The 18,108-nt window shown below is 42.3% G+C and overlaps 1 protein-coding gene across 2 annotated transcripts in view; it reads right to left on the bottom strand.

Moving 5' to 3' along the window:
- LOC139764289 (dual serine/threonine and tyrosine protein kinase-like) overlaps positions 1-18,108 on the bottom strand; it is a 119,473-nt gene that overhangs the window by 33,973 nt on the left and 67,392 nt on the right. For both annotated transcript variants that reach the window (XR_011716340.1, XM_071690772.1), the window contains exons 4-6: positions 3,686-3,944; positions 2,551-2,723; positions 831-1,062 (exon numbers count right to left, since the gene is read on the bottom strand). Coding sequence is in view for 1 of the 2 variants with exons in the window: in XM_071690772.1 (XP_071546873.1) it covers positions 831-1,062; positions 2,551-2,723; positions 3,686-3,944 (664 nt within the window). In the remaining variant the exon portion in view is untranslated. The remainder of the gene's footprint in view (positions 1-830; positions 1,063-2,550; positions 2,724-3,685; positions 3,945-18,108) is intronic.

The raw sequence follows: 18,108 nt of genomic DNA, 5'->3' as shown, positions 1-18,108 counted from the left end.
GAGATACAATTTCTATGCCACTGTTTTGAATCGTGCCACAGGTAAACTTAAACACTATCATAAAAAAAAAGGTAAATAAGGATTTACATTTTCACTTTTTCTCCTCCATGCATATACTTTTCATCTTTATATAAACAAAATGTATTCCTGGAGATAGGGGAGAAAGAAAGCTTTCTACATATTCCCAGTGCATCACAGAAGGCAACTAAATGGGGTGGGAGCAGGGGCTGGCAATCCTCTCCTCCAGTTTTTTACTTTTTCAAAAGAAGGAACAGTGAAGGCGGCCAAATGACAATTTTTTTCCTCTCAGGTTCAGTCCTCTGTTCTTAATGATACCTCATTAAAATGGGAAATGGGGAATATGTATGAAAAAAGGGTCTCCTCACCAATTTTTAGACAGTGCCAAATAATGCTTTCATAAAATCAAGCACTACACAACAAAGCAAAACAAATGGTTAATAATGGATTTGTATTTCTGTGGTGGCAAAGTTTTCTCATAACTGTGGGTCATGCGGAACCTTATATACTCATCATGTGTTTGGTGCTCTCATTTCTCTTCACTTAGTTTAATTTATGTAGTTATTTTTTGCCTATCAACTTTCTCTGCATGTACGACTCTCTGGTACATTATTTTTTCTCCAACAAACACTTTTTCATGATTAATTTTTCCCTGATTTCTTTATCCTATTTTTTCTTCATCATCTATCTATTAATCAATTAAATAATCTTTTTCTTTTTTTGAAGGGGGTGGAATCAGTAGCAACAATCCATAATTACAAATATACTTCACAAAAGTATGTTTTTACAGCTGCTATCAATCTTCACTATACCTTTAAATTCATAAGCTGCAGCTTTATCTAGCAGGTCATCCTTCATTTTTGCAACTGTGTCAATTATCAAGTTACGGATTTCATCCTGTTTACTTGATGCAATTGCCATTAGACTTTCATAAAGCTCTGCCTCTTTTTCCCGAGCATAACTTATTCTTCTTGGTGTGATCTGGATTTCCCGGGCCATGTCAAACGCATACAGGATGAATTTTCTCATGCATCGAATGTGACCCTGAAAGAAAGATTATAATAATAATTTCTATTTGTCAGGAAAAGAACAGAAGCAAAAACAGTGTCTTGTAAAAAACAAAAATGGTTAGAATGAGTGTAAAACTCAATAAGAATCAACATATTAGGCATACCAAAGGCGTAGGGGAAAATGTTATTATAAAGGTGGAGAAAATAACACAAAGGAAGGTAAGCATAGAGTAGAAGAATTTCATAAAATGGGTGATAAAGTGCACTGGATTGGTTTGTGGGAGGTCCTGAAAATCTATGGTTTAGAAATGAAGTTCCCCAACCAATCAGAATAGATCTACACAAATCAGTAAAGTAGGAGTGAAAGTGGATGATACATTAAGTAAAAGATATGAGAAATGCATGAGAGTTAGACATCTTGGTTTTTCAGTGTATATATATATGGAACGGGAAAAGAGAGATGAAAGCAAGAATAGGAAGAGAAGATACAAAGATTGGGCTGGACAGAAGGACCTAATAATTGGTGAATACCTTACCTGAGGAAGTTTCAGCAATGGTAGCGGAGACTGAAGAGACAGCACAGGTGATAAATGACTTTTACATAGTGTATACAAGTAGGTTGAAATGCCAAAAAAAAATAAAAATAAGGAAATGGTTTTGGAAAGGAAGGAGTGTGAAGTTGCAGACCTTGCAATGCCATACACAGTAAATGTCTCATGTGGAAGTGCAAGATTAGATTGAATGTTGAACTACTGTTAGAAGTTAGAAAATCAGAATCATTAGGACAGGTACTGAGTAAACTCTGTACACAGGAAGGAGAAACAAAAGAGAAGCTTATCCAAGAAGTAGGTGCCTGGCTCCTTGAAGAGATTTATAAAACAAAAAATACACACTCGATCTCTAAAAAACGAGTGAAGGACAGCATAGTTCTATCAACCCGAACCTATGGGTGTGAATATTGTGAAAAGAATGGAGCTGATAGGTTTTTGATTCATGCTGCTAAAATCAACTATTTGAGGAATGCTGACGGTGTTATCAGTTCAATGAGTTAAGATATAAACCTTAAAAATGGTTTCCTCACATTGGATAAGATACGAAATATGATGGAGGGAAGCAGAAGCGAAGTAGTATGGGGAAGACAGCCATCATCCTGGGAGTGAAAAAAATGGGAATGAAAGTGGATGATGACCAAATAAGCAGCAACTTGGATGGGGCATATTAGGGAGATGAATTTGAATAAGCCAACCAGGAGGCTTTTCTGCCATGACCAATACTGTAGAAGGGAGATTCCAGGGAGAACAAAGCATAAGACAAACAAATATCAGAGGAAAAAAAAACTAAACAACCAGATGATTCCTAATTTATATCACGTTTCATGAGATGCTACAAATTCCATTAAGTCCTGCATATTAATTTCAACTTCTGGTGATAAACTAGATATAAGGCAATTCTCTATTCAGAGGAAAATGAAGAAACTTTAGTTACACTTTGCCCATTCACTTGGTTAGACATTCTGACATACCTGATTGAGGAGGGTAGATGCATGGATGAGATGGGCTTGCAAGATCAGTCTCACATATGGAACAACATTACCAAAAGAATCAAGGCTGTCTACAAGTTCACTGTCCACGCGGTAGCACTGTTCTAATAACCGCCATCGGAATTTTTTTGGCGATGGTGTCCTGGTTAAGAAGCCTTCACAAAAAAAGAAAAAATATAAATCAGCATATAACTAAATTATACCAATAAACACACACACACACACACACACTTCAATGGGGTAGCGACAGGAAAAGACAAAAAAGGCAACGTCCTTTCACACTCAGTCTCTAGCTATCATGTGTAATGCACCAATACCATGGCTCCCTATCCACATCCAGGATCCACAGACCTTTCCATGGTTTACCCAGATGTTTCATATGGCATGATCCAGTCCAGTGACAGCACATCAACCCCAGTATACCACATCGTTCCAATTCACTCTACTCCAAGCACACCTTTCACCCTCCTGCATGTTTAGGCCCTTATCACTCAAAATCTTTTTCACTACATCCTTCCAACTCCAATTTGGCCACTGTTTCCCGCGACAGGGCCAGAAACAGACGAAGAAAGGCTGCATTGGCTCATGTCCATTCTCTGTCTGTAATGTCCAATTCAATGAACCCACAGCCCCCTATCCACATCCAGGCCCCCACACACTTTTCCATGGTTTACCTAGCCATTCCACATGCCCCATTTCAGTCCACTAACAGTACAGAGACCCCTTTATGCATCAGTCCAATTCACTCTATCCCATGCAAGCCCTTCACCCTCCTGCATGTTCAAGCCCCAGTCAATCAAAAAAATGTTCACTCCATCCTTCAATATAAACAGACAGAAAAAGACCATACATGAATCTGAACAGTAGCAACAAAACACTGATATCAAATTTTATTTACCCATTCAAATCTTCAGGAACATAACCATGAAAACCTTGTCATACATGCCAGGCATGGCAAAACAATGAGGAAATAATGCAAACAGTGTGATTCTCTTTTAAAGACTTATAGCACAATCCAAATGGAGCAAGAAAACCACACAAAATCACAGTAAGCATATAATCATGTGGTACATGCATATGGCTATATCTTGCACAGGTGTCTACACACAGCACCTACCAAGGTCGTCACACAGCGTGCGGAAGAGCTGGACTGGCACTTGAGGACGAGACTGTGAAGTTGTGGGTATGACGGGTGCTGGATGGTTCAAGTGGTCCTGTCGAACTGGCGAGGGTAATACTCGTAATTTGCATAGAATATCATGCTGCTCTGACTCTGGCAGGTCATCACTGAAGGTCTCTGGGAGGTGAGGCACACGGATGAATAAGACTGATAAGTCAGGATTCAGTTTCCGAAGCTCTCGCAGTTCCGTTACTTCCTGAAATAGATGTACGAAATATAAACTTCGGGTTTAAAATCGGTCAGGTATCATTCCCTTTACAAAAGGAATCTAACACTACATGAACTGGTCAACTCACACTAAGGACGAAGGAGCGCCGGTCCTGACCAAAAGAATGGCCTTTTGACGTAATACATTTACACTGGGAACGTACTAGACTGATCCTCACATTTACCCAATCACCAGTTCTCTCCTGTGCACTGAAACTTAACCATTAGAATCATCAGCATAACTGACAGCCTTCACAACCACCACCATGTTGTATAATCAACCATCAAAACTATCTCTAAGCTAATGATTCAATGACCTAAAATCCAACTGATCGTTGAGTGTCTAATGTAGTGACATTTGTGATGGCTGAATGAGACATTCAACCATCAGAAATGTCACTACATTAGACACTCAACCGTCAGTGCTGTCAACAAACTCCACATCTAACCCCTTGGACAATCATCGACATGAACACTAAAACTTCTGGTCACCATCCTTGACACATGACTAGTCTCCAACACTGAACACCATCCTTGACACACGACTAGTCTCCAACACTGAACACCATCCATGACACACGACTAGTCTCCAACACTGAACACCATCCTTGACACACGACTAGTCTCCAACACTGAACACCATCCATGACACACGACTAGTCTCCAACACTGAACACCATCCTTGACACACGACTAGTCTCCAACACTGAACACCATCCTTGACACACTACCAGTCTCCAACACTGAACACCATCCTTGACACACGACTAGTCTCCAACACTGAACACCATCCTTGACACACGACTAGTCTCCAACACTGAACACCATCCTTGACACACGACTAGTCTCCAACACTGAACACCATCCATGACACACGACCAGTCTCCAACACTGAACTGCCATGACTACTAGTATAAACTCTGAACCACTAAATACACAAGCGCTTACCAAACTGCAATACACAGCGATCAGCTCTTTACCTCCAGCATGAACAGAGCCTGAACACACCAGTTCCCTCACAAGCAGGGCCCTGGCCATGAAAACTTAAGTCTGAACTCCCTCAGCAACAGTACCTTACCAGACATCATCCCAAACCCTAATCACAAAGATAATCATCACAACACCACCACCACACTAAAATATCCAATCACACCCTAACCACAGGGCCACCACCAGCGTTAACAAAGGGATAAAAAATCTGGCTCAAGAAGGAAACGATAATCCGGAGAACCATGGCTTCCCCTTACATCCAGGTTATGGCTTCGAATGTTTTTTTGTTTCTCTTTCGAAGAGAGCTAGGTTGACGGGGCCACCGCGCCTATCTTCCACCTATATGATACTCCACCTCGGGTCTTCCTGCTGCTACAATGTGGTTGCGAATTCTAGAATGCATTTACGTGCGGTAACTTCATATTCTTTAATCTCACTCCTCACCTCCACCCGACTATCAATGTAACATTCCCCCCTTTCCCCTTCCTCCTCACCCCTGATTATTAATGTAACATCCCCTTCCCCTTCCGACGACCAGTGTAATAACAGAGGCGATTCTTACAACATCTGTCTTCATCGAAACAGACTTAAGTGCAATCTTCTAATCATTCAACACTTGAATTTTGCGTTCTGACGGACAGACAAACTTAGCCAGAAGTTAAGGCCTCAAGATCTGATGGCTTCATCAGCGTCACAGATGCAAATGTCAAGTTCCTCTGCAAAAATTATTGGGTGTAGTTCTTGAGTGCGTCCGAACACAGACTGACAAACACACACACACACATAATACCTCCTCATCCACACCATGGTGGTGGCGGGACACACAAAAAAAACTGCCAACATAATTTTCTTAAAGTGACTCCCACATCTGTCGACATCCCTAGTGTATGAAAATAGCAATGACGAAAAGTAATGTAATAAAAAACTAATACATAATGCGGAGCCTGACGCGAACGCACTAGTCACCACACCTTGAAGGTAAAAGCGTCGATTGACATCAAAAGAAGAGAGAAGAAACACTTAGAGAGAGAGAGAGTGAGGGAGAGAAGTGAGAGCAGACCAATAAACCTCCCTCAAGGTTAGGTCAAGCCACTCTCCCCCTGGATAATAATGATGCCATGACATCACATCTGGCATTAGCTAGGGTGTGTGTGTGTGTGTGTGTGTGTGTGTGTGTGTGTGTGTAGGGTGTGTGTGTGTAATCATACACAGGAGGAAAGACAAGGTACATATATATACACGGTCAGGAAACGAGGCAACACGAGTGTAAAACTCTTTACTCAAAGTAACATACAAATTGCAATCACACACACACACACACACACACACACACACACACATACACACACATGCACCAAAGTCGGTCGTGGTTCCTTTGTGCAATATCGGGATTTTTCTTCTCAAATGTTAAGAAAGCTAAGCTAGGTTAGGTAAGGTCTTCATTGGCTAGGTTAAATCAGATCTTTTTAAGTTACGGAGATCCCGATGGCGCTTATATATATATATATATATATATATATATATATATATATATATATATATATATATATATATATACATATATATATATATATATACATATATATATACACCCACTGATGCCGTATAAAATGCCAGGATCACAACATGAACGAAAAAGAGCGTTAAATAAAGAAATATAATATACGAAGCTATAACTCAGGGATAGGTGACTGTACGGTACGCTCTCTCCAGTGACTGAAAAAAATAGTCTAGACTGGTGGTAACTTTACGTGGAAAATCCACAAGTTTTGTAGAATCAACATCTCTCTTACACTTTAGTGACCTTTAGTGACTGGCACACGGGAAATTCACTTGCGTTCGATCTTGGGATTATATTTTTCCAAGATTATTGCAACTTAGCCGTTTAGTTCAGCAACCTTTGATGTGTGTGTGTGTGTATATATATATATATATATATATATATATATATATATATATATATATATATATATATGTTCACCAAATGGCGTCCTAGCTTCGTCTCTTCGATGCATATCAACTGACTGTTATATTTCTCTCCTGCGTCTCCCCTAATGTGATTATTACACGAAAGTGCACTTGGGAACTTATCGTGTTTCATTTTCCCCGTGGACTCATAGGATTATATATATATATATATATATATATATATATATATATATATATATATATATATATATATATATAATGTGTGTGTGTTTGTGTATGGTCTTCCAGTTGAGCCCGTAGCGCCGCCTCTCGCAGACCCATCAACACAGCTGAGGTCACGTTTCAGTCTGCTACATTACAGCTGCACACTACCCATATGCTAGGTTTCTTCAGAGGCCACAATGTTACCCGATACAGCCCTACTGTCCTGGCTGAAGGTAGGCTCTGGCCCACACCGCTACCTGATCCGACCCTGTCTGTACTCTCCACACTACTGTATCGCCCCCACACACACACACACACCCACAATATCCTACAAGCACGCCGGGCGACCCGCACAAGACTTCTGGGGGCCTAGCTTGTGTGTGATCTTTGAGTCGAGGGGCCAAGAGAGAGAGGGGGAGCAAGAATCGTGCCTAGAGCGCTACAGCAGGGGAGGAAACGGAGACTTTAACGGACGATAAGAGCAGGTAAAGGTATCTTAAGACAGATGTAAGAGGGCAATAAAAAATAAATGGATAAAGGGTAGGAGAGCTAATAACAAAAGGATATAAGAATGTAAAAAAAAAAAAAGAAAAAATAATAAAGTAAAAATGAGGAAAGATGAGACAGGATGGGGGTTTGGTTAGGCCTAAATGCGGAGGAGGAGAAGGAGGGAGGAGGCATGGTCGAGAGTTACAGACTAGAGGTGAATGAAGGACACGGTGAGAATAAGACCCATAACCACTGGGTACGAACTTAGGAGGAAAAAAAAAAAGTAGAATAGGAACTGAAGCTACAGTGGCGCCACACACACAGAAGCCAGGAGGGAAGGCAAGGAAGAGAGGGGGGAGGTGGTGGTGGTGTTGCAGGAGGCAGTGGAACCCAGACGAGATGGGCTCACACAGGGCCGTGCGTGGAATGGTGGTCTGCAGGCTGGCTGCCTGCCTGGCTGGCCCTGGAACAGGTTACCTCACTAGGTGGGTTCACCAGATCTCCACCTGCCCTTAATGCAAGCCTCATTACCACTGCATCAAAGTCTTACCACGCCAATCGCACCACGCCTTACTAGACCCTCCGAGCTACGCATGCCACAAGCGTCTGGAGATGTGTGGCCCAAGTGTCCAGTAATACGGTGCTTAAGCTTCAGAAATATATCACAATGATCTGTATCATAAACCTGATTCGCCAATGATCCACTGCCTACGACCAACACAGACGTACGGGACGATACATGTATTATATTTCACATATGGTTCCCACACAATCAATATGATGTAGTTAATTAACTCTTTATGTTCCACTACTATCAAAACCCTTCCATGGACGAGTCAATGAGTCTATTTCAAACCGACTTTTACTAGTGCCAACATGTTCATGAGCAGATATATTTCAGACTATATCAACTCGTTTTCCAATATATATATATATATATATATATATATATATATATATATATATATATATATATATATATATATATATATATATATATTACATGACAGCTAGAGACTGAGTGTGAACGAATGGGGCCTTTGGTGTCTTTTCCTAGCGCTACCTCGCACACATGAGGGGGGAGGGGGTTGTTATTTCATGTGTGGCGAGGTGGCGATGGGAACAAATAAAGGCAGACAGTATGAATCATGTACATGTGTATATATGTATATGTCTGTGTGTGTATATATATGTGTACATTGAGATGTATAGGTATGTATATTTGCGTGTGTGGACGTGTATGTATATACAAGTGTATGTGGGCGGGTTGGGCCATTCTTTCGTCTGTTTCCTTGCGCTACCTCGCTAACGCGGGAGACAGCGACAAAGCAAAATAAATACATATATATATATATACATATATATATATATATATATATATATATATATATATATATATATATATATATATATATATATATATATTCTTTCTTTTACACTATTCGCCATTTCCCGCGTTAGCGAGGTAGCGTTAAGAACAGAGGACTGGGCCTTTTTTGGAATATATATATATATATTGGTATGAAAACCGATAAAGACCGTATGCAACACTAAATTACTTAGTAAACAAATACAGTAGAACTGACAGTGTTATACATACCTTAAAGATTGCATTCGGACGCGTTGCTTTCCACATCAACAAGTACAAAGACGTGGTGACTGGTGTCAGAATGTTTCAATACGAGTTCTAATAACGAATAAAAGATGTGAGGAGGAGGAGGAACACTGTGGCAGCAGTAGAAGCCTTAGCCTCACACCCAACCAACGGGGTGTTTCAGCAACCTGTGGTGGGAGGCGAAACACACACACCCACTCCTCCTCTCCCACCCGTCATGATGTCCGGTCATTCAATCAAAATTACCACCATATGGGCTGAACCACTGATCTGTACAGTTGTGTGGCGCGACTGGCCAACATTCATCACGTTTTTACCTTAGATGGACAAGAGATGTCAAAGGACAGTTCAAGTCTGACCTGACCCATACCCAAAGGCAGAGCACAATGACTTTAAAAATATAAATAACTGTTGAACTTGGGTCTTGTCCAACCCAATGCTCGTAACTTTGTACCCAAGAAACAAAACTATTAGAATTCTGGCGTGTACTTTCTCATGAGATAAATAACAACCCTGAATTATGTCGAACTGGAAAATCATAATGTACGTAGGTGAACGTATTCAAGAATAAATGAGTCTCATCAACCTATAAGGCAAATATAATCTTAATTCTGCGTCTGATTAATAAGAGTCGCTTTGTATCGAATTCATAAATATATTAGAATAATCATCGCATTAAATTATTCCTGATATAGGTATGTTTTTCGCTCGTCTTTCTTTTTTTTCTTACGACATAAAGTCATGTTTCAACCATGGTTTTCGCTCGTCTTTCCTTTTTTTCTTACGACATAAGTCATGTTTCAACCCCAGTACGCAGGTTCCGGGGTTGTACATACAGCCTCGTTTGGAGGCCAGTGGCTTCCTCGCCTGGACATGGAGAGTCCACTGGCCTTCTCAATTCATCAATTCCAATCAAACCTCTCTATACCCTCACACTTCCCCTTACCGTACCACTCCTTGTACCACGAGACCCAACCACGTTCGGCGTTTTCATTCACGTCTCCTACCAACTTACCCCTTACATATGCCTGGATATGGTACTCATCTTTCTAAAATTACAGAAAGAGAGGCTTAACGTAAAAGCGGCCAATTCCATGCCACAATAGACAAACAATAGATGGTTAAGTGATCAGCATCAAAACTAGGTTTGCTTCTCACCAAACAACTCGCATCACCCTAGATAACACAGCAACGGCCCACCACCCGAGGTCAAGATGACCCATACCTGCTCGTGTAGACATACTGACGTGGACAAGAAAATTCAAGAAGTGTCCCCCAACAAATATGTCACAAAAACAGAGAAGAGAGAGAGAAAAAAAAAGGCTACCTTGAGAGGACGCAACCCTGCCAAGCAGTCAACAGTATCATAGAAAACGTTAAAACATTCAGAAGAAATAAATAATAAAGCCATCTTATACAAATCAGGAAATACACCACGTCAAACCAGAAAAAGCAACAGCAACCACAATGCATGATAGACTGCTAATTGGGATAAAAAATATATAAATAAATGGTATAGGTTAACTATATTATCTGATGCATAAATGATATAACACTGACAGTAGCTTCGAGAATGAAGACGAATACTTGATAACAATTTAGTAACATATGAGGTACAGTAGCAGAGTCAACTTAATCTTTTTCTTCTTGCTAACTTGTGGGTTATGGACCACTGGAAGTAATCGCATGCTAAAATTTCGAGACATGAGGAAAGGACAGTAATAGGCTTCGAACATTGGGCAATATCCTAGCACAACTAGGATTCGAACCCTGTACAATGTCCAAGCACAACTAGGATTCGAACCCTGTACAATGTTCTAGTCCTACTAGGCTTCGAACTCTGTGCAGTATCCTAGCACAACTAGGCTTCGAACCCTGTTCAATGTCCAAGCACAACTAGGATTCGAACCCTGTACAATGTTCTAGCACCACTAGGCACAATGTCCTAGCACAACTAAGCTTCGAACCCCGTATAATGTCCTAGCATAACTAGGTTTTGGACCCTGTACAATGTCCTAGCACAACTAGGCTTCGAACCCTGTACAATGTCCTAGTCCTACTAGGCTTCGACCTCTGTGCAATATCCTAGCACAACTAGGATTCGAACCCTGTACAATGTTCTAGCACCACTAGGCACAATGTCCTAGCACAACTAGGCTTCGAACCCCGTATAATGTCCTAGCAAAACTAGGCTTCGAACCCTGTTCAATGTCCAAGCACAACTAGGATTCGAACCCTGTACAATGTTCTAGCACCACTAGGCACAATGTCCTAGCACAACTAAGCTTCGAACCCTGTACAATGTCCTAGTCCTACTAGGCTTCGACCTCTGTGCAATATCCTAGCACAACTAGGATTCGAACCCTGTACAATGTCCTAGCACAACTAGGCTTCGAACCCTGTACAATGTCCTAGTCCTACTAGGCTTCGACCTCTGTGCAATATCCTAGCACAACTAGGCTTCGAACCCTGTATAATGTCCTAGCACAACTAGGCTTCGAACCCTGTACAATGTCCTAGCACAACTAGGCTTCGAACCCTGTATAATGTCCTAGCACAACTAGGCTTCGAACCCTGTACAATGTCCTAGCACAACTAGGCTTCGAACCCTGTATAATGTCCTAGCACAACTAGGCTTCGAACCCTGTTCAATGTCCAAGCACAACTAGGATTCGAACCCTGTACAATGTTCTAGCACCACTAGGCACATTGTCCTATCACAACTAGGCTTCGAACCCTGTACAATGTTCTAGCACCACTAGGCTCCGAACCCTGTACAATGTCCTAGCACTTCTAAGCTTCGAACCCTGCACAACTAGGCTTCGAACCCTGTACACTGTCCTAGCATTTCTAGAAGTAAATATATATTGAGCTCTGTTCTATATGTGATGCTTTCTATAAAGGCCAAATTTACATAACGTAACGATGGCTCTTCTCACTTCAAGTGACACTGGCTTTGTTTATACGTCATGACAGTTGCTATATCTACAGTCAGTGAGGCTGGCTTTGTTCACACTCAGGGATATTGGCTTTGTTTACGTAAACGTGAGTTGCTATGTGTACATCCAGTGTGGCTATGTTTACACCCACGGATGCTGGTTTTGTTTACGCCGTGACAGCTGATGCTGGCTTTGTTTACACCCAAGGATTTTGCCTTTTGTTTACACGTGACAGTTACTATATACATCCTGTAAGGCTGGCTCTGTTTAAATCAGAGGAAGATGGCGAATACATCCTGTAAGGCTGGCTCTGTTTAAATCAGAGGAAGATGGCGAACAATGTCTTTGTTTACCTCTGGGCGCCTAGCTGGCTGCCTAGCTGGCCGGGTGTGTGCTTAGCCCTGCCGTACCAGATGACTCACCGCTGTACCAATACAGATGAATCATGGCGGGGCGTGATAAACAGGGAAGAGATACAGCTGGTTCAACGTCACTCCGGCAACACCTGCTGACTGGCTAGTAGAAGACCTCCGCATGTGTCCCACCTGCATTATACACACACACACACACCTGACTCAGCACACCTGACTCAACGTGCGTTCCGTCCGTCGAAATAAACCCCTGACTCAACACCTTAAGTTGATCATAACGAGCTTAAAAAAACTACCATCTAACATCCTCCGCGTCTGTAGACTACACAGCTACACAGGGAAGTACCCTAATACCCTCCGGACTTTGAGGTGATGGCTGTGCCTACCTCACGCTCTCCATGTCAGGAATTCTGGTTATGAGAACACGGTCACAGGTGAAGCTACCAATAACCTGGGCTTCATATTTCTTCCTTGCTCCCTGGCTTCTTTAACCTCTCCATTTATTTCTTCTTTTTTTTTTTTTTTAATTTCATTGATTTACATTCTTGTTCTATTCACAGCGGACGCTCTGCAAACACTTCTTCTAATCTGGGAGTGCTGAGCCTTCGTCAGTTACATACGTGTGTCACGATGGCCAATGGTCGACTTCTCTTCAAGGTGTGTGTGCAAGGGTTATTAAGTTCTAGGTCACGTCTTCTCATACGGGGTATAACTTACAGTTAAAGCACTACGCATACGGACACATAACATCTGGCTCTGACATACACACACTCCCAGCAAGTCCTGACATTCACAGTCTCGAACCCCCCACACCCTGACCTGAACATCTTCGCCACCACCAGTCTGCCACGCCACAGAACTCAACAGAATGTACAAACTAATAAATAAATAAATATATAAATGATAATTTCAAAGGCTTGAGAGACAGCAGTACGTCAAGGCACTGTAACTCACATACGCTAAGTTATTCCCTACTTACTGTTAATGCCTTTTAACCCCCAAGCAAAACTGTCCATCACATTCTTCATTCCTGTACAGACAGGACTCGCCTGCATAACCCACTCCCCCTAAACCCATCAACCACACACGCTTCCCGGGTAATCCTACACCACGTCTTCCTCTGTGCTTCTCACCGCCAAATCTATTCCCTTCCTCCTCATCCTCCTCCTCCTCCTTCTGCTGTGATAACCAGCACCGTCACTCGTAAAGGACACGTCCCTTGACGACAACACGAACAAAGACTCGGGGAAGGAGGAGGAGGAGAAAGGGCGGCCTTCGCTGTCGTCTCCACCCACACGACGAGCGACAGCTTACCAAAGACGACGACCACGACTGTCAGTCACTGCAGCCAGAGATGCCACGACACTTCGACCCAACCGAAGAGAGAGAAAGAGAGAGACGAACAAGCGTCCAAAATGCGCACGGCCTGCGCACCGGAGTTTGGCTGGTGGAGGGTTAGGTTAGGCTATGTCCAGTTACAGATCTCGCTTGGCGAGGCGTCATGGCGTGTCACTTTACTTCACAGATGACACACACACACATTTCCCTCGACGCGGGCCCGGAAGGACCATGGCGATCACACGGGTAAACAAGCTCAGCGATCAGCACAGCCGGGGAACGTGATCAATTCGATCATTACGGTAGACAAGAGCGGCAGCGGGCGGTCACACACACAGCCTATGATTCACCAGTGTTTCGAGCACACAGCTCTGAGCGAACCCAACTATTTACCTTCCCCTTACGATTGGTCGATCCTAGGGTACCTGGCGTAACACACACACACACACACACACACACACTGAGGTCCCCACATGTGCAGAACACCCTACCCTTCCGTACTGTATATAAACATCATTACATTTAATCATTTAATCAACCACAATCGCACTGGGCCTTTACAAACTTTCGTACACATACAACAACAGCCCCAGCAAAATTAAGAGACTTGGTTCATCTTAATTATGTATTTGTGTGAGGACTGTCTGATTTCCATACTTTGTATACACTCCTGTTTATCAAACCCCGTATTTTGTCTATACATACAGGCTCTGGATGCAACTAATTCAATAAAGACTTCATTATTATTGTTATTATTATTATTATTATTATTATTATTATTATCATTATTATTATTATTATTATTATTATTATTATTATTATTATTATCATTATTATTATCATTATTATTATTATCATTATTATCATTGGACAAGAAAAAGTCAAACAAAATACCTACCCAAGAAAAATACAAAAACCTCACACACACACACACACACACACACTCACACACACACACAACACACACACACACACACACACACACACACACACACACACACACACACACACACACAGGTGGCATACCTCGTGAGCCTCCAAGCTGATCCTCCTGTAATGGTGACACGAGCCGTGAATTGCAAGATTTCCTCAGCGAGTACAAAGGCGCCATCATTACAGCTGACGGCGCTATGCCATCCACCAGCTACAAAAAATAATGAACTTTTTCCTTCCTCCCGAAAGTGGATTCAGCCAACTTTTCTTCAGTCTTTGACGAGACAAATTATTCGTCCTCAAGAATATTAGTTAAACTCTCACGTGTATATATATATATATATATATATATATATATATATATATATATATATATATATATATATATTATCCCTGGGGATAGGGGAGAAAGAATCCTTCCCACGTATTCCCTGCGTGTCGTAGAAGGCGACTAAAAGGGGAGGGAGCGGGGGGCTGGAAATCCTCCCCTCTCGTCTTTTTTTAATTTTCCAAAAGAAGGAACAGAGAAGGGGGCCAGGTGAGGATATTCCCTCAAAGGCCCAGTCCTCTGTTCTTAACGCTACCTCGCTAACGCGGGAAATGGCAAATAGTATGGAAAAAAAATGAGAGTTGGGGTGAGAGACTATCAGTAAATTTTAGGGAGAATAAAAAGATGTTCTGGAAGGAGGTAAATAGGGTGCGTAAGACAAGGGAGCAAATGGGAACTTCAGTGAAGGGCGTAAATGGGGAGGTGATAACAAGTAGTGGTGATGTGAGAAGGAGATGGAATGAGTATTTTGAAGGTTTGTTGAATGTGTCTGATGACAGAGTGGCAGATATAGGGTGTTTTGGTCGAGGTGGTGTGCAAAGTGAGAGGGTTAGGGAAAATGATTTGGTAAACAGAGAAGAGGTAGTAAAAGCTTTGCGGAAGATGAAAGCCGGCAAGACAGCAGGTTTGGATGGTATTGCAGTGGAATTTATTAAAAAAGGGGGTGACTGTATTGTTGACTGGTTGGTAAGGTTATTTAATGTATGTATGACTCATGGTGAGGTGCCTGAGGATTGGCGGAATGCCTGCATAGTGCCATTGTACAAAGGCAAAGGGGATAAGAGTGAGTGCTCAAATTACAGAGGTATAAGTCTGTTGAGTATTCCTGGTAAATTATATGGGAGGGTATTGATTGAGAGGGTGAAGGCATGTACAGAGCATCAGATTGGGGAAGAGCAGTGCGGTTTCAGAAGTGGTAGAGGATGTGTGGATCAGGTGTTTGCTTTGAAGAATGTATGTGAGAAATACTTAGAAAAGCAAATGGATTTGTATGTAGCATTTATGGATCTGGAGAAGGCATATGATAGAGTTGATAGAGATGCTCTGTGGAAGGTATTAAGAATATATGGTGTGGGAGGCAAGTTGTTAGAAGCAGTGAAAAGTTTTTATCGAGGATGTAAGGCATGTGTACGTGTAGGAAGAGAGGAAAGTGATTGGTTCTCAGTGAATGTAGGTTTGCGGCAGGGGTGTGTGATGTCTCCATGGTTGTTTAATTTGTTTATGGATGGGGTTGTTAGGGAGGTAAATGCAAGAGTCCTGGAAAGAGGGGCAAGTATGAAGTCTGTTGGGGATGAGAGAGCTTGGGAAGTGAGTCAGTTGTTGTTCGCTGATGATACAGCGCTGGTGGCTGATTCATGTGAGAAACTGCAGAAGCTGGTGACTGAGTTTGGTAAAGTGTGTGGAAGAAGAAAGTTAAGAGTAAATGTGAATAAGAGCAAGGTTATTAGGTACAGTAGGGTTGAGGGTCAAGTCAATTGGGAGGTGAGTTTGAATGGAGAAAAACTGGAGGAAGTGAAGTGTTTTAGATATCTGGGAGTGGATCTGTCAGCGGATGGAACCAAGGAAGCGGAAGTGGATCATAGGGTGGGGGAGGGGGCGAAAATTTTGGGAGCCTTGAAAAATGTGTGGAAGGCGAGAACATTATCTCGGAAAGCAAAAATGGGTATGTTTGAAGGAATAGTGGTTCCAACAATGTTGTATGGTTGCGAGGCGTGGGCTATGGATAGAGTTGTGCGCAGGAGGATGGATGTGCTGGAAATGAGATGTTTGAGGACAATGTGTGGTGTGAGGTGGTTTGATCGAGTAAGTAACGTAAGGGTAAGAGAGATGTGTGGAAATAAAAAGAGCGTGGTTGAGAGAGCAGAAGAGGGTGTTTTGAAATGGTTTGGGCACATGGAGAGAATGAGTGAGGAAAGATTGACCAAGAGGATATATGTGTCGGAGGTGGAGGGAACGAGGAGAAGAGGGAGACCAAATTGGAGGTGGAAAGATGGAGTGAAAAAGATTTTGTGTGATCGGGGCCTGAACATGCAGGAGGGTGAAAGGAGGGCAAGGAATAGAGTGAATTGGAGCGATGTGGTATACAGGGGTTGACGTGCTGTCAGTGGATTGAATCAAGGCATGTGAAGCGTCTGGGGTAAACCATGGAAAGCTGTGTAGGTATGTATATTTGCGTGTGTGGACGTGTGTATGTACATGTGTAGGGGGGGGGGGTTAGGCCATTTCTTTCGTCTGTTTCCTTGCGCTACCTCGCAGACGCGGGAGACAGCGACAGAGTATAAAAAAAAAATAAAAAAAACATTTTCTATCTTTATACGGTCGCCATTTCCCGCAGGAGCGAGGTAGCGTTAAAAACAGAGGTCTGAGCCTTAGACAACACAAATGATGATGATTCTCTAACGTAAAATTGTGATTCAGTGAAGGTTTTTATCACGAACGATTCAATCAACCTTCGAATACTAGATCACTCCATAATGCAGCTGTAGGGCAAGGGAATGCCCGTTCAAGAAACAACGGCACAAACCTAGACCTATAGATATGCCAATGTAGAAATACATCTCGACTTGAGGAATTCACGGTACAGACAGACAGATGTCCGTGAACATGTAAGACACTCAAGTTCCCCTTGGGGTGTACACCAGTGAATACACATTAGAGACGTGGTCCCTATGTACACGGTTAAGTGACGGGGGCAACACAAGGGTAAGCCTCTCTCTCTCTCTCTCTCTCTCTCTCTCTCTCTCTCTCTCTCTCTCTCTCTCTCTCTCTCTCCCTCCTCGTAATATACAGTATAGAAGGACGTACTCAGCTGACGCATTCCCCTAAGGCATCCCTCCACACCTGTGTAACCCACCCACCCCAGCTGGTAACGAGTAACAGGTGTGTGGTTGGATTTCATTCGACTGTCGGTGACGAATTGGTCATAAATCCACACTAAGGATTTTTGTATACGAAGAAAGACGTTAAATTCAACGTAAAATAATAAAATACAGATGAAACATGCTTAAGACCCTGCC

This window comes from Panulirus ornatus, chromosome 49, assembly GCF_036320965.1.
Source record: "Panulirus ornatus isolate Po-2019 chromosome 49, ASM3632096v1, whole genome shotgun sequence".
Lineage (NCBI taxonomy): Eukaryota > Metazoa > Arthropoda > Malacostraca > Decapoda > Palinuridae > Panulirus > Panulirus ornatus.
The sequence above is the reverse complement of the archived record's forward strand: the minus strand, read 5'-3'. Positions and strand labels throughout refer to the sequence as shown.